The sequence below is a fragment of the Pongo abelii genome, chromosome 1 (genome assembly GCF_028885655.2).
Source record: "Pongo abelii isolate AG06213 chromosome 1, NHGRI_mPonAbe1-v2.0_pri, whole genome shotgun sequence".
Lineage (NCBI taxonomy): Eukaryota > Metazoa > Chordata > Mammalia > Primates > Hominidae > Pongo > Pongo abelii.
The window spans coordinates 139,818,028-139,841,217 of NC_071985.2; the positions used below are offsets into that span (position 1 = coordinate 139,818,028).

Genomic DNA, 23,190 nt, shown 5'->3' on the forward strand with positions numbered 1-23,190 from the left:
AGCAAAAATGGACCAATGAGATCACATCAAGCTAAAAAGCTTCTGCTCAGCAAAGGAAACAGTTAACAACGGGAAGAGCCAACCCAAGAATGGGAGAAAATATTTGCAGACTACCCATCTGACAAGGGATAAATAACCAGAATATATAAGGAACTCGAACAACTATACAGGAAAAAAAAATCTAATCTAATTTAAAAATGGGCAAAAGATTCGAATAGACATTTCTCAAAAGAAGACATACAAGTAGCATATAGGCATATGAAAATGTGCTCAACATCATTGATCATCAGAGAAATACAAATCAAAGCTATAATGAGATCATCTCACCCCAGTTAAAATGGGTTATATCCAAAAGACAGGTAATAACAAATGCTGGCAAGAATGTAGAGAAAAGGGAACCCTCATACACTGTTGGTGGGAATGTAAATTAGTACAACCACTATGGAGAACAGTTTGGAGGTTCCTCAAAAAACTAAAAATACAGCTACCATATAGTCCAGCAATCCCACTGCTTGTTATATACCCAAAAGAAAGAAAATCAGTATGTCAAAGAGATACCTGCACTCCCATGTTTGTTGAAGCACTGTTCACAATAGCCAAAATTTGGAAGCAACCTAAAGTGTCCATCAACAGATGAATGGATAAAGAAAATGTGGTGCTTATACACAATGGAGTACTATTCAGCCATAAAGAAGAATGAGATCTTGTCATTTGCTGCAACATGGATGGAACTGGAGGTCATTATGCTAAGTGAAATAAGCCAGGCACAGAAAGACAAATATCACATTCTTACTTATTTGTGGGAGCTAAAAATGAAAGCAATTGAACTTATGGAGATAGAGAGTAGAAGGATGGTTACCGAAGGCTAGGAAGAGTAGTGGGAGGCTGGGGGTGGAGGGGAAGGTGTGGAGATGGTTATTGGGTACAAAAAGAACAAAAATGAATAAGACCTACTATTTGATAACACAACAGTTGACTATAGTCAATCATAACTTAATTGTTCTTTTTAAATTATTTTTGCTTTGTAAGGCACTTTTGTTGTAGCATAAATGTATATTTTAAAATAACTAAAAGAGTATAATTGGATTATTTGTAACACAAAGGATAAATGCTTGAGGGGATGGATACCCAATTTTACACGATGTGGTTAATATGCATTGCATGCCTATATCAAAACATCTCATGTACCCCATACATATGTACACCTACTATTTACCCACACAAATTAAAATTTAAAAAAATTTGCCCTAGATTTGCAATATACACTTACAATTAATCCAAGTCCACTTTCATGGGTAGTACAGGTACATTATAACTGAGTATTCCCAGTTCCTCTCTGCCATCCTTTACAGTTGTCATTCATTTCACTTATCCACATGTTGTAATCACTGAATACATTGTTGCTATTATTACTTTGAACAATGATCTATTTTTTAAATTAAGAAAAATAAAAGATTATTTTCTCTTCATTTATTCCTTTCCTGATGCTCTCCTTTCTTATGTAGATCCATTAGTTATCTGTTGATAAAAAGCTAATCAACCACAAAATTTACTGGCTTAAAACATTTACTAGCTTTAGTTTCTGCCGGTCAGGAAAATCTGGTCACTGCTTAGCTGAGTCTTCTACTCTGGATCTTTCACAGGGCTGCAGTCAACTTAGGCTCAATTGGGAAGGATCCAGACTCACTCATGGTTGTTGACAGGATTCAATTCCTTACTAGTTGTTGGACTTAGGCTTCTGTTCCCTAAAAGCTGTTGGCCAGAGGCCTTCCTTGTTTCTTGCCATGTGAGCCTCTCTGTAACGCATCTTACAACATGGAAGCTTTGCTTCATCAGAGCGAGTAAGAGGGCAAGAGAAAGTGCCAGCAAGAGAGGACAAGCTAGCAAGACAGAAGTTACAATCTTTAGTAACCTGATTATGAAAGGGACATCCCATCACTTTTGCCATGTTGTATTTATTACACAAGTGTATGAATACCAGAAAGGCAAGGGATCATTGAGAGCCATGTCAGAAGCTACCCATCAAACCCATGCCCAATGGGGCTATATCCTGTGTGAATCGTCTGTGCTCTAGGTTGAGCATATGACCCTCCAGAAAGGTTTTGCATTTCCTCCTCCCAGGCATTCCATGATGGAGGACTACGTTTTATATTGTTCTCTGCTTGAGTCTCTGAACACGTGGGTAGTGAAACTGTGAACTACAAATTTGCTTGATGTGTAAGCTTATGGATGAATCACCTGGTGAGCTTATATTGTTTTTTCACATACGACTTGAGGCCAAGACAGACAAGCTTTCTTGTGATCTCTGTGTACTGGTGGACTTCTTAAAAAAATTAACCCTTTTACTGATGGTATGACCTTTCAAAGATCCTAGCTTTATGCATAGTTCTTAGTTCCTGCTCCTTACATAATTCAGCCCCAAAGCTTCATGACCTGTCCTCATGGGGATATTAAATCTCAAGCTCCCAGGTAACTGTGACAAGTTAACCCCCTTCACAAACTTCCATTTACCACTCTAGTTTTCATGTCTTTTTTTTCTTTGCCCTTGCTATGTAGTTGCAAAGATTGTTTTCAAAATATAATCCAGTATTTCCAGGGGGTTTTATACTGGGAGGGCTTTTTGGTTATCTGTATATTTCCAAATTGTATGTCCCTCTATTTAATGTTTAAGCATCCATTTGTCAGCATCAAAATTAATGTGTATGTTTCCTTTTAACTAACTTTTAACAGTTTTACTATTATCCCCATCATGTTCCATTGAAATCAACTGGAATTTTTGTTTCAGATTATGGCTTTTTTTTTTTTTTTTTTTTTTGAGATGGAGTCTCACTCTGTGGCACAGGCTGGAGTGCAGTGGCATGATTTCAGCTCACGGCAACCTCCGCCTCCCGGGCTCAAGCGATTCTCCTGCCTCAACCTCCCAGGTACCTGAGATTACAGGCACGCATCACCATGTCCAGCTAATTTTTGTATTTTTTTTTTTTTAGTAGAGACAGGGTTTCACCATGTTGCCCAGGCTGGTCTTGAACCCCTCACCTCAAGTGATCCGCCCACCTCAGCCTCCCAAAGTGCTAGGACTACGGGAGTAAGCCACCATGCCTGGCCCAGATTGTGGCATTTTTAGTATTTATTTTGTATTTTTAAAGTGTATTTCATGGCCAGGCACAGTGGCTCACACCTGTAATCCCAGCACTTTGGAAGGCTGAGACGGGCAGATCACTTGAGGTCAGGAGTTCCGAGACCAGCCTGCCAACATGGTGAAACCCCATCTCTACAAAATACAAAAATAGCCGGGCGTGGTGGCACATGCCTGTAATCCCAGCTACTCAGGACACTGAGGTGGGAGAATCATTTGAACCTGAGAGCCAGAGGTTACAGTGAGCTGAGATCGCGCCACTACACTCCAGCCTGGGCAACAAAGCGAGACTCTGTCTCAAAAAAAAAAAAAAAAAAAAAGTATATTTTATGATTTTTTAATTAACCTTCCATAGTCTTAAAAATCATTTTTAACAATTTCATTAAGCCTGACAGCCACTACCAATAACTGCTTTTTAACTTTGTTTTACTGAAATCTTTTCTTAGCTTTGTTACATTGCTTGTTTTCTGATTTAATATATATATTTTTTGTTTTTGGAGGGTATCCTTGAGTAATTCTTTGAGAATGTTTTGAGTCCTTGGATATCTGACAATAACTTTTATTTATTTTAAAATTTTATTTTAGAGATGGGGTTTCACTGTATTGCCCAGGTTTCACTGTATTGAGTGCAGTGACTATTCACAGGCACTTTCATAGCCACTACAGGCTTTAACTCCTAGCCTCAAGTGGTCCTCCCACCTCCGTCTCCCAAGTAGCTGGGACTACCAGTGCATGCTACCACACCTGGCAAATGGCTTTATTTTTGCTTTCATGTCAGTAAATATCTTTTTACTTGGGAACATTGACTACATGGCTCCATTATTTTTTTCCATCTAATGTTATATGTAAGAATTCTGATGCTAATCCCAATTCTTGTATTTTGCAGTTCTCTACTACTTCTGCTACTTCTCTTTTATAGGAGATGGCACTTTTTAAATCCTGTGGAAAACTCCATATTTTATAGTCTTTTTTCATTTATCCTGCTTCACATTTATTAGATCCTTTCTGTCTAAAGATTTTCATCTTTTGAAACAGGAATTTTTCTTCTTTGTGGGTTTTTTGTTTTTGTTTGACATAGAGTCTCTCTCACTCATTCTTTTGCCCAGGCTAAAGTACAGTGGCATGATCTCTGCTCACTGCAACCTCCGCCTCCTGGGTTCAAGCAGTTCTCCTGCCTCGGCTTCCCAAGTAGCTGGGATTACAGGCGTGTGTCACCATGCCTGGCTCATTTTTTTTATTTTTAGTAGAGATGGGGTTTTGCCATGTTGGCCAGGCTGGTCTCAAACTCCTGACCTCAAGTGAACCACCTGCCTCAGCCTCCCAAAGTGCTGGGATTACAGGCATGAGCCACCGCACCCAGCCTATAGATTTTAATTGTTACATGTCTTCTTCATTTCATTGGGATTTAAAGAAGAAAATTACGTATATTTAGCCAGCCATTTGAAACCAGTTCTGTTGAACAATAAAAGTACAGGAGTAGGTAATTTTTTATATCATCACATTAAAGCTACCAAGCAAAATAAAATGGAGTGTTAAGAAAAAGAGTAGCCATTGAGTTAGGTGGTTTGTTTTTTTTTGTTTTGTTTTGTTTTTTTTCCAGTTACAAGGCTGACTATATAGTGTTCCAAATAGATTCTTTTTAAAATTTTAGCAAACACTATAAATACAGAAGAGAAAACACAGGGAAAGAGGAAGACAGGAAGAGAAGTTTGCAGACAGATCTACAGGGAAAACACTGAGACACTTTAATTTGAATAGGATGATAAAAAGATGTATTTATTAAATATTTGCATCTGTGACAAAAAATCAAAATATGGATAATAACATTGTTAGGACCAGTACCCTTGGAGTTATAATAGTGAACAAAATTTTCATCCATCTTATCATCTGTGTTGGATATGCCACATAGGTGTCCATAAAGGTACCTACAAGTTTATGCTAAGTGAATCCTACAAAAAGATGCTTAGATTCCAGAGAATGTCTCATAAGTGCCAAACAAAGAGGATAGGTGTGCAATCTGTAGTAATACAAGAGAGAGTGTGAGAGAACTGGACAGGAGGATTCAGAGGAGATTTCAAAGGACTTGACCCATTTATGCAGGAGGTTGCAATTTTTTGAATTGCAAAATGAGACCTTGGCGATGACCTTGAGCAGTAGGATATAAATAACTCCTACATGCTTAGTGTTCCATTAATGGAACACAAGGCATAAATGGGTTAAACTGGCTCTTAAAGAATGAATACAATTGGATGAGTACCTATTCAGGAGAATGGAACAGAAATAAGAGGCAACACAGCATACTTATTAAAAATTATTCTAGAGGCAGATTGCTGAGTTCAAATTTTGACCATGTCACTTATTTGCTGTATCACTTTGGTTTATTTTTTACTTATTTTTTTTTTTAATGTGGCCTAGATGAATTAATGCTGTGTCACTTTGGAAAAATGACTTCTCTGTGCCTCAGTTTTTGTTGTTTTTTTACTAAAATGAGAATAATAGGACCTACCTTTTAGAGTTGTTATAAGGAATAAATTAATCCACATAAAGCATTTAAGACAATTTATGGCATCAACTATAATTGTTAGTTGCCATGATTATCATCATCATCTTCATAGAAGGACATTTTGGAATTATAAATGGACAGATTGTATTCATTGGCTAGTAAATGAACCGGCCTGCTTCGAATACACAATTCATACTGGGAAGTAGTAGAAGAATGTGTTGAAGTCAGTTGGAGTCCACACCATGGTGGTCTTGAATTCCAGGCTAAGAAACAGTTAATTATTATTCTTTTATTGAAGAGGAAACAAAAAAGTTATATACAATGTCTGAAATTGCCTAAGTCTTTTTTTTTGGGGGGAGGAGGGGTGGGGTACCCAGTCTCACTGTCGCCCAGGCTGGAGTGCAGTGGCACGATCTCGGCTCACTGCAACCTCCACCTCCTGGGTTCAAGCGATTCTCCCACCTCAGCCTCCTGAGTAGCTGGGATTTTTGTATTTTTAGTAGAGACAGGGTTACACCATGTTGGTCAGGCTGGTCTCGAACTCCTGACCTCATGATCTGCCCGCCTCGGCCTCCCAAAGTGCTGGGATTACAGGCGTGAGCCACCACACCCTGCCAATTGCCTAAGTTTTAACTAAAAGGCCCAGCATTTGAACTGCCCTTTGTGTTTCTGTCCATTCTACAGAGATTCTGAATGAAACCACTATTTTAGGAAGATTTATTTCAGTAATATCCATAAGGCCTAAATTTAGGTGATGGTGAGAGAAATGGGTAAGGAAGGGACAAGTTCCAAAAATGAATGGAATTGAACTAGATGATCTTTTGGTTCTTTTCTAGCTCAGACATCACTGATGACTTTGTTACCTCTCTAGCTTAGAAAATCTTTACATCATATGATCTACTGTATATAATTTTTTATTTCCAGAATTTGTAATATATGTTTTTCTCATGTATGCTTTTCTACAGGTTTTAGATGGAGCAGGATTAGATATTGATTTCCATCTTGCCTCTCCAGAAGGCAAAACCTTAGTTTTTGAACAAAGAAAATCAGATGGAGTTCACACGTAAGTAATCTCTTTTAGTTGAGTTTCATTGCTGAATAATACCGGTGGGTTATCTGCAGGGCATGGAAAGTTAGCATATTTGATACTACATATCAATATTAGATAATTCCATATGATTTAAAACAGTTCATGATAGTGGGCCATCTGATAAACAAAAACATCTTCCATTAACCTTTCTATTTTTGTTTAAGCATTTTCCTTTGATCCAGGCTAAGTTTTTTCTGTGCTTTGGTTAGTAAATTAGTATTCCCCTGGTATTCCTTTCAATCTATTGTGGCATTTTAAACCTGACTTCTGGCCAGCACAAGCTTTCTATTTTAACTTAAAGCTACTGTTCCAGGTATGTGTCTTAAAGTTTCTTGAGCTGCTGGCTATATGCCATTTTTGTCTATAGTTTTCTTTCTTAAAACAACAGTACAGTATATCTTTGTGTGTAAGTAAATTTTTTTTTTTACTCAGACCTCATTCATTTTAGGTAATTAGAAGGCCTGAAAGTAAAAGATCTGATCATAGGGAACTATATAAAAATAAAATACTTGTTATAACTCTTTGAGTTCAGAGTTCAGCAAAAGACCATATATTCTTCTGACACTTCACTTCCCTCTTTTCATATCTCACTGGTATGTTTCCCAGTTCCATTCTGTTATCTTACTATAACATTTTCTTAAGTCAGTTTTGTTATATGTTTAAACTGTGCATCTGTAGGAAGAAGAGCAAATATGGAGTATCTAGTATTTGCTATAAACAAGGGTTGGCATGTTATATGCTTCTAAATTAATCTTTCCATCCCACTATGAGATAGAGTCTTTGACTCAAGATTCCCATTTTATAGACAAGGAGGCTCAGAGATGTCAAATAAGTCTCCAGGGATACACATGCAGGGTGGAGACAAGATGGACCAAAACTCTTGCTTTCTACCATATGCTTAGAACATCTCTGGCACATAACACTATTGTAAGAACTAGCTATTATTAAAATTATTGATCTTTGTTAACCAAAGTGCCTGATACATAATCGATACTCAGTAAACACTGAATACATCTATGAATGGATAAGAGGAAAAAAGTGTCTCGAATAATTTTTTAAGATACTCATCTAAAATGCATTTTAAATGGCATTTTACCTATGCAGAGCTCAGAAAAATATTTAAGCTATTACTAAATAAGAGAAATAGTAATTTTAAAAGTCAGTTTATATTGATATACTTGGAATTAACTGTTTTCTCTTTGATAGGTGTATAAGAACTAAAAAATGGGCCAGGCGCAGTGGTTCACGCCTATAATCCCAGCACTTTGGGAAGCCGAGGTGGGTGGATCACGAGGTCAAGAGATTGAGACCATCCTGGCCAACATGGTGAAACCCTGTCCCTACTAAAAATACAAAAATTAGCTGGTCATGGTGGCGCACGCCTGTAGTCCCAGCTACTTGGGAGGCTGAGGCAGAATTGCTTGAACCCCGGAGGCGGAGGTTGCAATGAGCCGAGATCGCGCCACTGTACTCCAGCCTGGCGACAGAGGCTCCATCTCAAAAAAAAAAAAAAAAACTAAAAATGTAGTTCATCTTTAAGTTTCAGAATTTTAAAAATGTTCAAAATTTATGTCAATCTTTATTTCTCCCCAGTTATTTGCTCCCTTTTTGAGATAATAAAATTCACTGTTAGAAAAATAAGTATCTTACTGCTTCCTTGTGTAGAATTACCTCTCATTAAATAATTGGGAGAAAAGAATTGAGTTTATAATAGTTCACATTTATTGCATTCTTTTGATGTGCCAGGCCAGTGTTCTCAGCACTTTTCATGTACTAATTTTTTTATTCTTAACCACAATCCTATGAGGTAAATATTATTTTACCGATGGGGAAACTGAGGCATAGAACAATTAAGTTGCTGAAGGTTACACAGCTAGTGAACGGCAAAGCCAGGATATACATTCAGGCAGTCCAACTCACTCTTAATCACTATACCAGATTTACAAATCTATTTTTTTTTTTTTTGAGACGGGGTCTGGCTCTGCTGCCCAGGCTGGAGTGCAGTGGCGCGATCTTGGCTCACTGCAAGCTCCGCCTCCTGGGTTCACGCCATTCTTCTGCCTCAGCCTCCCAAGTAGCTGGGACTACGGGCGCCCGCCACCATGCCCGGCTAATTTTTTGTCTTTTTAGTAGAGATGGGGTTTCACCGTGTTAGCCAGGATGGTCTGGATCTCCTGACCTCGTGATCTGCCTGCCTCGGCCTCCCGAAGTGCTGGGATTACAGGCATGAGCCACCGCGCCCGGCCTACAAATCTGTTTTTTAAACATTAAACAAAGCTTTTATCTTTAGCTATATTAATTTTGTAGAGCAGCAAAAATCTGAGTATGTCACTGGTTTTTCTTAAGTAGGCTTTTTCTTTTTCTTTTAAATGTAATTTCATTTTTTAAAGACAAGGTCTCACTGTGTTGCCCAGGCCAGAGTGCAATGGTGTGACCATAGCTTACTGCAGCCTAAAGTACTGGGCTCAACCAAGCCTCCCGAGTAGCTAGGACTACAGGTGTGTACTCGGCTAATTTTTTAATTTTTGTAGAGACAAGGTCTCACTTTTGCCCAGGCTAATCTCGAACCCCTGGCCTACAGTAATCCTTCTGCCTCAGACTCCCGAAGTGCTGTGATTATAGGTATGAGCCACCGCACCTGACTGTGCTTTTAACTTTTGCTAATATGGGAAACTAATTTTAACTAGGGTACTGGTAATTCAGATATTATTCATTTTTTCTTCAGCACTTAGCGTAATTAATGATGGGCTGAATTACCCTTATAGAATTAAATAATAAAATATAAACTAGTTTTATTTAATTCTCAAAAAACGCATTTAGGATCAAACATAAACATCTATAAGGGAGCCAGTGGCAGTCAATAGTCAAAATCAGTAAGAGGCCTGGAAGAAGACATTTAGGACAATCCATCACTGCTTTTGAAAACAAAACTCAATATAGATTAATCTCAATTGTAGGGTAGGTGGGCAGTCATATCTGCATATGAATTGAACTCATGATAAAATACTTTTAATAATGTATAAATATTAAAGTTTATTATGAGTTATATATACAGGTTTTTAATCCTATCCTTTTCCAAAAATGAGGTCACTAACCATAATTTACTGAGTAAATGCCAAGCATGTCTCAGTTGTACTTGAACATATATATTTTCAGGTTGCTTCTTTCCCAAGAAATTATAAATTATCTTTCAATACTAAGGGCATTTATGGGTAAGCTGTCCAATTATTATAAACTATGTTATTTGTTTTTTGTTTTGTCGGTTTCTTTTTTTTTTTTTTTTTTTTTTTTTTGAGAAAGGATCTTGCTCTGTTGCCCAGGCTGGAGTGCAGTGGCATGATCATGCCTCACTGCATCCTCAACCTTCCGGGCTCAAGCAGTCCTCCCCCCTCAGCCTCCCAAGTAGCTGGGACACAAGTGCCAGCCACAACGCTCTGCTAATTTTTGTTATTTTTTTTTGTAGAGACAGGATTTTGCCATGTTACCCAGGCTGGTCTCCATAGCTAAAGTGATCTACCAGCCTTGCCCTCTCAAAATGCTGGGATTACAGGCGTGAGGCACCACACTCAGCCTGTTACTTCTTATTTTTACCTTTAGTTGCTTTTCATCACAAATAGAAGTACAGGTAACTTAAAACATGTACTTATTTTAATACAGTGTAGAGACTGAAGTTGGTGATTACATGTTCTGCTTTGACAATACATTCAGCACCATTTCTGAGAAGGTGATTTTCTTTGAATTAATCCTGGATAATATGGGAGAACAGGCACAGGAACAAGAAGATTGGAAGAAATATATTACTGGCACAGATATGTTGGATATGAAACTGGAAGACATCCTGGTCAGTATGGTCTTCTAATAAAATAAAAATTATTAACAGCCAGAGGCTTTACTATGGTAATAGTTACTGAACTAAGCATTTTAGCTGCATTATCCAGAAAAATCGGTTTCTAATATTTTATTTTTGCCATAAATACTTTGACCTCAAGTATCAGCTTAATTTTACTTTATATTCATAGAGCCCTTTTATAGTTTTCAAGTAACTTATCTTCCAGGACCCTATTATATAAAAATAGCTTTTTTTCAGATGTGCAAATAAGACTGCATCTTGGTAAGTTTGTTTTATAAATGTACAGTTAGAATTTTTTAAATTATAAATAGATTATGCTTCTGATTATACAGTAGGCACATGAAAAGTAAAATGTTTCTAATTTCACAACTATTTTGTGGTATTAAAACATTGGGTGTTTTACTGAATACTAAATTGGTCAGATTAACATACAAAGAAGGAAATATTATAAACACATGCATTATGTAATAGGTAAATACCTAAAGTTATATCAATTGGGTTTTTAAAAATGAAATCATTTGCCAGGCATGGTAGCAGGTACCTGTAATCCCAGCTACTCAGAAGGTTAGGGGGACGATCATTTGAACCCAGTTCGAGGCTGCAGTGAACCATGGTCACACGTATAAATAGATACTACACTCCAATATAGCAAGACCCCATCTCTAAAAACTTGATCATTTGGCCAGGCACAGTCTCAGGTTGCAGTAAGCCGAGACTGTGCTTAGGCAAACTCCATCCCCCCGACAAAAAAAAAAAACCTTAGTCATTTCTTTTGGCTGTGTGAGGGCTAAGAAAGAGATAATGTATGTAAAACTCCTGATGCTATGCCACTCAGAATAATTTCATGTTACCTATTTTCAATTCACAGTAGCTTTGTTCCCTTGTTAAATAACTACTTATAAACGATATAAATATGTCAGGAGAACTATTATATAACCTTACAGAGAATCTCTAATGTAATATAAATAGTACCTGCCCTTTAATTGAATTGTGCAGCCATCTATCTTAAAATTGTGTTTGGATAAAAAACATAAAGCATATTTTGAAAAAAAAATTTTTTTGAGACAGGGTCTCACTCGCTCTGTTGCCCAGGCTGGAATGCAGTGGCACCATTATGGCTCATTGCAATCTCAACCTCCTGGACTCAAGTGATCCCCCCACCTCAGCCTCCCAAGTAGCTGGGACCACACTTGGTGCTGCCATACCCATCTTTTTGTAGAGGCAGAGTCTCTCTGTGTTGTCCAGCCTAGTTTTGAACTCCCGGGCTCAAGGGGTCCTCCTGCCCTAGTCTCCCAAAGTTCCAGGGTTACAAGGCATGAGTCACTGCACCCAGCCTCATTTTTTAATTAAGTTAAAATTTCTGAGCATTCTTTAATAATAAAATTATTTTATTTATCTCCAGGAATCCATCAACAGCATCAAGTCCAGACTAAGCAAAAGTGGGCACATACAAACTCTGCTTAGAGCATTTGAAGCTCGTGATCGAAACATACAAGAAAGCAACTTTGATAGAGTCAATTTCTGGTCTATGGTTAATTTAGTGGTCATGGTGGTGGTGTCAGCCATTCAAGTTTATATGCTGAAGAGTCTATTTGAAGATAAGAGGAAAAGCAGAACTTAAAACTCCAAACTAGAGTACTTAACATTGAAAAATGAGGCATAAAAATGCAATAAACTGTTACAGTCAAGACCATTAATGGTCTTCTCCAAAATCTTTTGAGATATAAGTATGAAACAGGTATAATTTTAATGTGAAAATTAAGTCTTCACTTTCTGTGCAAGTAATCCTGCTGATCCAGTTGTACTTAAGTGTGTAACAGGAATATTTTGCAGAATATAGGTTTAACTGAAGGAAGCCATATTAATAACTGCAGTTTCCTAACTTTGAAAAATTTTGCAAATGTCTTAGGTGATTTAAATAAATGAGTATTGGGCCTAATTGCAACACCAGTCTGTTTTTAACAGGTTCTCTTTCTTACTCATAACTTTTTTGTAAATGCGGCAGTTACAAATTAACTGTGGAAGTTTTCAGTTTTAAGTTATAAATCACCTGAGAATTACCTAATGATGGATTGAATAAATCTTTAGACTACAAAAGCCCAACTTTTCTCTATTTACATATGCATCTCTCCTATAATGTAAATAGAATAATAGCTTTGAAATACAATTAGGTTTTTGAGATTTTTATAACCAAATATATTTCAGTGTAACATATTAGCAGAAAGTACTAGTCTTTGTACTTTGCTTACATTCCCAAAAGCTGACATTTTCACGATTCTCAAAAACGCAGAGTTACACTTATTAAAATTAGGACATGTTTTCTCTTTGAAATGAAGAATATAGTTTAAAAGTTTCCTCCTCCATAAGGACACATTTTCTCTAACCCTTAACTAAAGTGTAGGATTTTAAAATTAAATGTGAGGTAAAATAAGTTTATTTTTAATATTATCTGTCAAGTTAATATCTGTCAACAGTTAATAATCATGTTAATTTTAACATGATTGCTGACTTGGATAATTCATGATTGCCAGCAGTTGTGAAGGAAATATGGCTAAAATGATCTGGGCCTACCATAAATAAATATCTCCTTTTCTGAGTTCTAAGAATTATCAGAAACAAGAAAGAATTTAGAAAAACTTGAGAAAACCTAATCCAAAATAAAATTCACTTAAGTAGAACTATAAATAAATATCTAGAATCTGATTGGCTCATCATGACATCCTACTCATAACATAAATCAAAGGAGATTAATTTCCAGTTAACTGGAAGAAACTTTGGCTGTAGGTTTTTATTTTCTACAAGAATTCTGGTTTGAATTATTTTTGTAAGCAGGTACATTTTATAAAATGTAAGCCCTACTGTAAGGTTTAGCACTGGGTGTACATATTAAAAATTTTTATTATAACTTTTATAAAATGGCCTTTCTGAACACTTTATTTACTGATGTTGAAGTAAGGATTAGAAACATAGACTCCCAAGTTTTAAACACCTAAATGTGAATAACCCATATATACAACAAAGTCTCTGCCATCTAGCTTTTTGAAGTCTATGGGGGTCTTACTCAAGTACTAGTAATTTAACTTCATCATGAATGAACTATAATTTTTAAGTTATGCCCACTTATAACATAACATTGTTTATGACTACATTGTGAGTTAGAAACAATCAAACTTAAAATTTGGGGTATAGAACCCCTCAACAGGTTAGTAATGCTGGAATTCTTGGTAAGCAATAATGATAACCAGAGAGTGATTTCATTTACACTCAGAGTAGTATAAAAGGAGATACATTTCCCTCCTTAGGCCCCTGGGAGAAGAGCAGCTTAGATTTCCCTACTTGCAAGGTTTTTAAAAATGAGGTAAATGCCGTATATGATCAATTACCTTAATTGGCCAAGAAAATGCTTCAAGTGTCTAGGGGTATCCTCTGCAACACTTGCAGAACAAAGGTCAATAAGATCCTTGCCTATGAATAGCCCTCCCTTTTGCGCTTTCTGTTAAATTTGTAATGAGAAGCAAATTTACAGTACCATAACTAATAAAGCAGGGTACAGATAGAAACTACTGCACCTTTTCTGTAAAACTGTGATTAAGATTCTACCTCTCCTGTATGGCTGTTACTGTGCTCTCTGACTCCTCACCTAACAATGAATTTGTTACAGAATCTTCTACACAGATGATTTGTGCCACTGATCTTAAACCTATGATTCAGTAACTTCTTACCATATAAAAACGATAATTGCTTTATTTGGAAAAGAATTTAGGAATATAAGGACAATTATTTTTATAGACAAAGTAAAAAGACAGATATTTAAGAGGCATAACCAAAAAAGCAAAATTTGTAAACAGAGTAAAAATCTTTAATATTTCTAAAGACATACTGTTTATCTGCTTCATATGCTTTTTTTAATTTCACTATTCCATTTCTAAATTAAAGTTATGCTAAATTGAGTAAGCTGTTTATCACTTAACAGCTCATTTTGTCTTTTTCAATATACAAATTTTTAAAATACTACAATATTTAACTAAGGCCCAACCGATTTCCATAATGTAGCAACCGTGTTCACCTCACACTAAGGCCTAGAGTTTGCTCTGATATGCATTTGGATGATTAATGTTGTGCTGTTCTTTCATGTGAATGTCAAGACATGGAGGGTGTTTGTAATTTTATGGTAAAATTAATCCTTCTTAAACATAATGGTGTCTTAAAATTGACAAAAACTGAGCATTTACAATTGTATGTCTCCTCAAATGAAAATTCTTCATCTGAAATTTTAAAAGACATTGATTCAGCATGTAAGGATTTTTCATCTGAAGTACAATAATGCACAATCAGTGTTGCTCAAACTGCTTTATACTTGTAAACAGCCATCTTAAATAAGCAATGTTTTGTGAGTACTGATCTGTATATAATAAAAATTATCGAAGAAAATTACCTGCCAGTCATTTGTAAATGCTGTCTACTCCTGAAAGCCTTCGTTCATCTGAATCTTAGTTAATAATGTGCTCTCTCCTCCTGTTTCGAAACCCCATAGCTCTCTACACCTCTTATTGTACATCACTCTACTTTGCATTGGAGTTCTATTTCTATATGTACTTATTCACCTGTTGCCTAAACATGCATTGTTCCTAAAAGGTACAGTTTTTGCTCAAAATATATGAAAGGAAAGATAATCAGTTCTTAAAGTTTGGTATGCTAAATAAGCACCCAGGGAACTTACCTGCTCCACCTCACCCCAGAAATTGATTATTTAGGTCTGGAATATGGCTCAGGATTCTTAAATTTCAACCAACACAATATAGAATCCTGTCAGTTATCCTTGGATCATTTGCTAAGTGATCTTGTGAAATCAAAACTCCAGACTATTTCATTTTCAGAAATATTTTAAATAACATCTTAAAACTTGTTAGCATATAGGAAAGTATAATGCTTGGTGTAGGTAGGTTATTATTTGGTCATTTCCCTCAAACCATCCAGACAAGCCACTCTTCTACCACAAGCTGGTAGAAATCCTTAGGCACCTTTCTGCTTCTGCACTGCTATCACTTTCAGGTGTCTAAGGCTTCTGGAAGGCTGTTGTCATAACCTGGAGCCATACACCTAATGTACGTCTGGGGAAAGGACACCGATTAAAGAATCTAGAGCTAGGATGATGTTATATAAGACAGGGCACATGGAGATGGACTCTGGATCCCTGCATCTGAAAGCAAAAGGCAAGAAAATGCAGGGCAGGGAAAATCCTGGAGGTCTTCACTGACCATGAATTAAAATCCTAATTGACAGTTTTACAAACAAAAACCCTTGTTTTAGTACTTGTGTTGTTTTTGTTTCTGTTTTAACAAGCTTAGATTTATTATTGTGCCTTTTATAGAAGATGAGGAAGAAATAGGAAAGCAGTAAAATGAACAATGAGAATCTGTTACCCAAACTGATATAAACTCCCTCAGAAAGAAAGATACTACTCCCCAATACTGGAAGTGTTAAGTGGCAATAATAATCAAATGTTGTCAAGGGGATTGTTACTACGGCTAATATCAAATGGGAGGCTGGACTAAATCTAACCTTTCTACCCTTGATTTCAATTCTAAAAGGACACATAATACCATTGCAGAAAGAAAAGACAGTTCCAAATGATAAATTTTAGAATTATTTTGCTAGGATGCAAGATAAATTGGATAAGTGGACGACTCATACATTGCTGGTGAGGTATGAAATAGTAGAGCCACTGTGGAAAATATTCTTGGCAGTTTCTTATAAAACTAAACATGCATTTAATATATAACCTGGCATTTGTACTACTTGACAGTTATCCCTGAGAAGTTAAAACTTAACATTCACAAATGTTACATAGCACCTTCATTTACATTAGCCAAAACCCGGAAACAACCTGGATGTCCTTCAAAAAGAGAGTGAATGGTTTAGTATGTCCACACCATGGAATACTAAATAGTAATATGAAGGAACAAACTACTGATACATGTAACAAATTGCATGGACCTCAAGGGAATTATACGTGGGTGGTTTGGGGGGACAATCCTAAAGTTTTACACACTGTATGATTCTGTTTTTGTAACATTCTTAAATAATAAAGCTACAGAGATGGGAAACAAGATTCGTGGTTGCCAGGTCTTGGGACTGAAGGGAAGGAGAGTGTGGCTATAAAGGGAGCCTTGTGGTGGAAAAGTTCTGTAGTTTGATTGTGGTGATTACATAAATATACATGTGAAATGTTAGAAGTATTTATAGCTGAAAAATATTAGTATATTGGTATATACATATTTCTGAATGATTAATTAATTTCGCCATGTTGCCCAGGCTGGTCTCAAACTCCTAAGCTCAAGTGATGTGCCTGCCTCAACTTCCCAAGTGCTGGGATTACAGGCGTGAGCCACCGTGTCCGGCCTGTTTTTTCCTATGCATACATAATTATGATCAAGTTTAATTTGTAATTAGGCACATTAAGAGATTAACAATAGCTAACAAAATGGAACAATTACAACAATATATTGTAATAAGTTATGCAAATGTGGTTTCTTTCTCTCAAAATATCTCGTACTCACCCTTGTGAGGCTGGGAGATGTCATACAATACTTACATGAAGAGATGAAATGAGGTGACTGATGTAGGTATAAGTGATGTAGTTAGGCTACATTATCATCAAAATAACTTCGGGTAATCCTGGATCACTGAGCCAAGGTAATGTTGATGGTTAAGGAGCAGACAATGTTGATGGTTGGGGATCCTCAATAGGTGAAGGATTTCTATTTTGGGGTCTTTTTGCTGAAAAATTTTGGAAGAACATTGTAACCAGAAGTTGTTGACTCTTCAACTCATCGAAGTGTTGCTGCAGAGATTGTAATCCTTTGGTAATCATATTGGTAACTTTAATGCTGTGTTCCATCTGAGAATCATATTCTATAATTCTGTTCTTTAATGTCTGTGCAATTGAAAACACTTTGGCAGGTTTAATTAATGTCTATGTTGGCTATTCTGCTTCAGTTTTTTTAATCTTCCTCTCCCTCTGTAGATGACTCAACAAGTTCTTCCAATTCCTCATTTGTTAACACTTCTTGATGGCCTTTGATATGCTCTTCTTCATCAAGCACGTGAGCAAATCCTTCTTCACAAGTTCTGTGAAGGATTGTCTTGTCTTGCTACATGATTTAAACTTGCCATGGGTCCCTAGGAAGCCTTTAAATCATATATATAATTCCACATTCTTCCAGCAGGTATTTACCTGTTTCTGGTTTTAATTCATCCACTGCAGCTTTGATGAATGTTATCGCATGAGCAATAGTGAATGATACCCAGCACTGCATTATATACGTATTAGGGTCTGCAGCAATTGCTGACCAAATGTGTTCACATATCAGGCAGTTGTATGTGGCCTTGACAAACCGAATGATGCCCTAGTCAGGGACTGAAGCAGTGAGATTTTATCTGGAGGTAAAAATACCACCTCAACATTTTCATTTTCATAGCAGACAGATTCATGTATTGTCCATTACTAATACTTCAAATTCTAATCCTTTCAAGTATTTTTGCACTTCTGGGATGAAGCACTGGTGGAACCATTCCATAAAAATGGCTGTCACCCACACTGATTATGTTGCCAGGACACATAATTTTTTGTTTTGTTTTCGAGATCATGTAGGTTCTTCACTCTATACACTACACCTTGCTTTACCATATGCCCTGCAGCAATGCCATATAGTACCAGAGTTATTCTGTTTTTCCATGTTGTATGCCCTGATGCCGCCGCATTTGCACTTTTATGAATGTAAGTTCTATTGGGCATCTTCTTCCAGAAGAGCCTGATGTCACTGCAATTGAAGACTTGCTTTGAATGGTATCCTTGCTCCTTAATCAACTTCAACTCTGCCAGAAATGAGGCAGCAGCTTCCTCATCAACAGACACAGCCTCTTCAGTAATTCTTAAATACTTCAGTCCAAACCCATTCCTGAATCTGTGTAACCATCCCTTATTTGCAGCAAATGGCTTGGTATCACTCATTTCAGGGGATCCCTTGCTGAATGTCTGTATAGGCTCAGCACTTTTGCGGCAACACCCTGACGTCAGCTGGAACACCTTTCTGTTCGTGTCTTCCACTCACAAATTTAACCCATTTATGCCGGAGGTTGCAAAATTTGTGAAAAAATCAGACCTTGGCAATGACCTTGAGCAGCAGGATATAAATAACTCCCACAAGCTTAACGTTCCAATAATAAAACACTAGGCATAAATGGGCTAATGCCTTTCTCATCTTAAAACTAGCACGTTTTTTCTTCACAATTTCATGAAGATCTGTTCTTACCTTAGATCTTACCAATCTCTGCATATAATTTTCTTCTCAAGTACTTTCACCTTTTCAGTTTATGACTTATCTTTGGCATATCCAATTGCCATCATCTCTACACTTATACCTTGGGGCCACTATAAAGTAAAATAAGGGTTACCTGAACACAAGCACTACACTACTGCAATAGTTGATGGGATAACCAAGATGATTAAGTGTCTAATGGTGGGTAGCATATACAGCATGGATAGGCTGGACAAGGGGATGACTCTTGTCCAGGGTGGGACGAGTGTGAGATTTCATTATGCTACTCAGAATGGCATGCAACTTAACACTTGAATCCACAGACAAGAGGTGACTACTGTAATGTCTTTGAAAATGCTAGGCCCTCAAATATTGAGTGACATGCTCATTCTTGACTCCAGGCCTTATTCTGCTCCTTCATGTTGAAACTAGATTTTTTCTTATGTTGCCTCTGTTCAAGCTTACCCATCCTTCAAGGTAAAACCTAACAAATATTGCAGTCCAGATCAATCTCATTTCTCCAGCAATACAGCACATATTTTGATACCTGTAGTCATCTACTGTTTTCAAATATTACTTAACAATTATGCTTATGTCCTAACTCTCCAAGACTGTACTATTATATTATAAACAATACTTTCACCCCCCCCCCAAATTCCACCTCCTTGATTTTATGCTATGTCTTACACTATCCTATTTTTGCCAGTTAAGATCCTATCATCCTTCAAAGCCTAATTCAAATAGAATTCCCTTTCAATAAGTCTTTCCCTTGGTATCTTTCTTAGGCTTACTCTAAATTTCAATGGAACTTTGTACCGATACTCCATAGTAATTATCAATTTCAACTCAAATTTAGTTTATTTATGTCTGTGTCTTCCATAATTTAAGAACTCAGAGGCAGGTTCCTAATCTTTCCTCTATCTCTTCACAGCAACTCATAGGCATTCAAAACATGATTGCTGAATTTGAATAAACACTTAATACAACCACACAGAATTTTACATCTCAACCACTTTCAGAAAAACTAAAGCATACAAAAAAAAAAAAAAATCCTGTAATACTATAGTGAGTTGACTTGTGTCCTCCCGAAAAAGATATATCCAAGTCCCAACTCCCAGTATCTGTCATTGTAACCTTATTTGGAAACAGGGTCTTTGCACATGTAATTAAATATCTCCAGATAAGATCACCCTGCATTTACAGTGGGCCCCAAATCCAATGACTGTTGCCCTATAAGAAAAGGAGAGGAAGACTGGAAATAGATGAATGCCTCATAAAGATGGAGGCAGAAATTGGACTTATATGTCCAAGAATTACTAGCTGCAACCAGAAACAATAACAGGCATGGAAGGGATTCTCCCTCAAAGTATCCAGAAGGAACTAACCTTGACACAAACTCAGTTTTAGACTTCTAGCCTCTAGAACTCTGACGAACTGCTGCTATTTTATGCTGCCAAGTTTTTGGTAACTTGTAGCAGCTCTAGGAAATTAAGATAAAGGCCTCAATAGCAGATCTCCAGAAAAAAATTTTTAGAAATAATAGCAATAATGAAGTTAAGAAATAAACAGATTTCTTTGAGTTTTATTTAACGAAATCCATACTTTGCCTGTACTTATGATGAATGGGATTTTGATTATAAAGCAGTGGCTCATTTTATGTTAAGTTCAGTGCAACCTCTTAAAATGTCTTGTGTTAAAAGTATATTTTTAAAATGTTAAACCAAAGCTTTTACCACATTGACTACTCTCTCTCTCGCTGCGTGTACACACACACACACACACACAATTTTTTTTGAGACAGTCTCATTCTGTCATCCAGGCTGGAGTGCAGTGGCGTGGCCTCTGCACACTACAGCCTCGACCTCCCAGGCTCAAGTGATCCTCCCACTACGTCCTCCCAAGTAGCTGGGACTACAGGCCTGTGCCACCATCCCCAGCTGATTTTTGCATTTTTTTGTAGCGACGGGTTTTCCATGTTGCCCGAGGCCGGTCTCAAACTCCTGGGCTCAAGTGATCCACCCACCTTGGCCTCCCCAACTGCTGGGACTACAGTATTGAGCCACCGAGTCCAGCCTAGACAATAATTTTTAAAATTCATGCAATTTCTAAAAAGAATGATCCTAATTAAGTTCTATGTTATGGTTATTTTCAGTACAATCTACGTCTTTTTTTATTTTTTATTTTTTTTGAGACGGAGTCTTGCTCCGTTGCCCAGGCTGGAGTGCACTTGCGCGATCTCGGCTCACTGCAAGCTCCGCCTCCCGGATTCATGCCATTCTCCTGCCTCAGCCTCCTGAGTAGCTGGGACTACAGGCACCCACCACCACGCCCGGCTAATTTTTTTGTCTTTTTAGTAGAGACGAGGTTTCACCGTGTTAGCCAGGATGGTCTTCATCTCCTAACCTCGTGATCCACCTGCCTCGGCCTCCCAAAGTGCTGGAATTACAGGCGTGAGCCACTGTGCCCGGCCCAATCTATGTCTTAATGTTCTTAATGGTGAAGTTACACATTTTGGACATAATACTAGATACGGCCTTATATTTTGCTTATTCTCTATAAAGAATTTTAGGCCAGGCATGGTGTCTCACGCCTGTAATCCCAGCACTTTGGGAGGCTGAGGCGGGCAGATCACGAGGTCAGGAGATTGAGACCATCCTAGCTAACACGGTGAAACCCCGTCACTACTAAAACTACAAATACAAATTACCAGGCGTGGTGGCATGCGCCTGTAGTCCCAGCTACTGGGGAGGCTGAGGCAGGAGAATCGCTTGAACCTGGGAGACTGGGGTTGCTGTGAGCCAAGATCACATCACTGCACTCCAGCCTGGGCAACAAAGCAAGACTCCTCCTCAAAAAAAAAAAAAGAAAAGAAAAAAAAAATTTAATCCAGTTCTTGCCTTTACCTTTATGCCATATTTCTAAGCTATCCAGCTTGGGCTTTTTTAAGTCAGAGTATGCTAAAGGAATTACAAAAATAATTTCCATGAGCTTAAACCAAAAATGTAGACCTCAAATTGCAAATATAAATGATTGTTTTAATTTTGCTTTTCTATGAAAACTAGCATCTTCAAGTAGCAGATAAAATTTGATTATAACAAACAACATATAGGTTCTTTAGAAAGTGTCCCAAAATAAACGTAAATTACATTTAAAACCACTTGAAGCTGGGCACAGTGGCTCAGGCCTGTAATCCCAGTGCTTTGGGAGGCCAAGGAGGGTGGATCACTTGAGGCCAGGAGTTCAAGATCAGCCTGGCCAACACAGCAAAACCCTGTCTCTACTAAAAACACACACAAAAAATGGCCAGGTGCGGTGGCTCACGCCTGTAATCCCAGCACTTTCGGAGGCCAAGGCAGGCGGATTACTTGAGGTCAGGAGTTCAAGACCAGCCTGGCCTACATGGTGAAACCCCGTCTCTACTAAAAATACAAAAAATCAGCCGGGCATGGTGGCGGGTGCCTGTAATCCCAGCTACTCAGGGGGCTGAGGCAGGAGAATCACTTGAACCCAGCAGGTGGAGGCTGCAGTGAGCCAAGGTTGTGCCACTGTACTCCAGCCTGGGCAACAAAGCAAGACTCCATCTCAAAAAAAAAAAAAAAAAAAAAAATTAGCTGGGCATGGTGGTGCACGCCTGTAATCCCAGTTACTCAGGAGGCTGAGGCACAAGAATTGCTCAAACCCAGGAGACAAAGGTTGTAGTGAGCCAAGCTCGTGCCACTGCACTCCAGCCTGAGCAACAGAGCAAGACTCTGTCTCAAAAAAAAAAAAAAAAAAAGAAAGAAAAGAAAAAGAAAAAAGAAAATCCAGTCCAAGCTACTTTTAACCACAGAGGGCTTGAATTAGAAAATTAAACATACGTATAACTACCTTTAAAAATACTGAAGGCTGAGAACACAACTTTCAAGAAACTGCTAAGTAGGTCCAAGGTTAATATTTAATATTATTCAAAGAGTTGCCACATGTAAAAACCAAGTTGCCACATGTAAAAACCGAGATTGCACCACTGCACTCCGGCCTGGCTGACAGAGCGAGACCATCTCTAAATAAATAAATAAATAAATAAGTGCACTTAGGTCTTAAGTACTTTTTAAGTCCTTAGTTTTAAAATATTTTCAAATTTTTGAAAATTATTTCAAAAATATCAAAAGTGACCCTACTAAAACCAATTAAATTCTACCTTCCATATAAAAGCAAACCAGTACAGGTAACTTAATTTTACATATTTAGTTATACTTATTTACCCAAGATCATGAAACAAATCAAATTTAATAAATATTACTTGAATTTGGT

The 23,190-nt window shown here is 37.4% G+C and overlaps 1 protein-coding gene across 1 annotated transcript in view; it reads left to right on the forward strand.

The window, feature by feature from the left end:
- The window catches only part of TMED5 (transmembrane p24 trafficking protein 5), a 28,660-nt gene extending 13,658 nt beyond the window's left edge, over window positions 1-15,002 (forward strand). Inside the window, 3 exon segments of the mRNA NM_001132754.1 lie at window positions 6,605-6,702; window positions 10,387-10,570; window positions 11,982-15,002. Of these exon segments, the coding sequence (NP_001126226.1) occupies window positions 6,605-6,702; window positions 10,387-10,570; window positions 11,982-12,200 (501 nt within the window). The 3' untranslated portion in view covers window positions 12,201-15,002.
- Window positions 15,003-23,190: the final 8,188 nt, after the last annotated feature.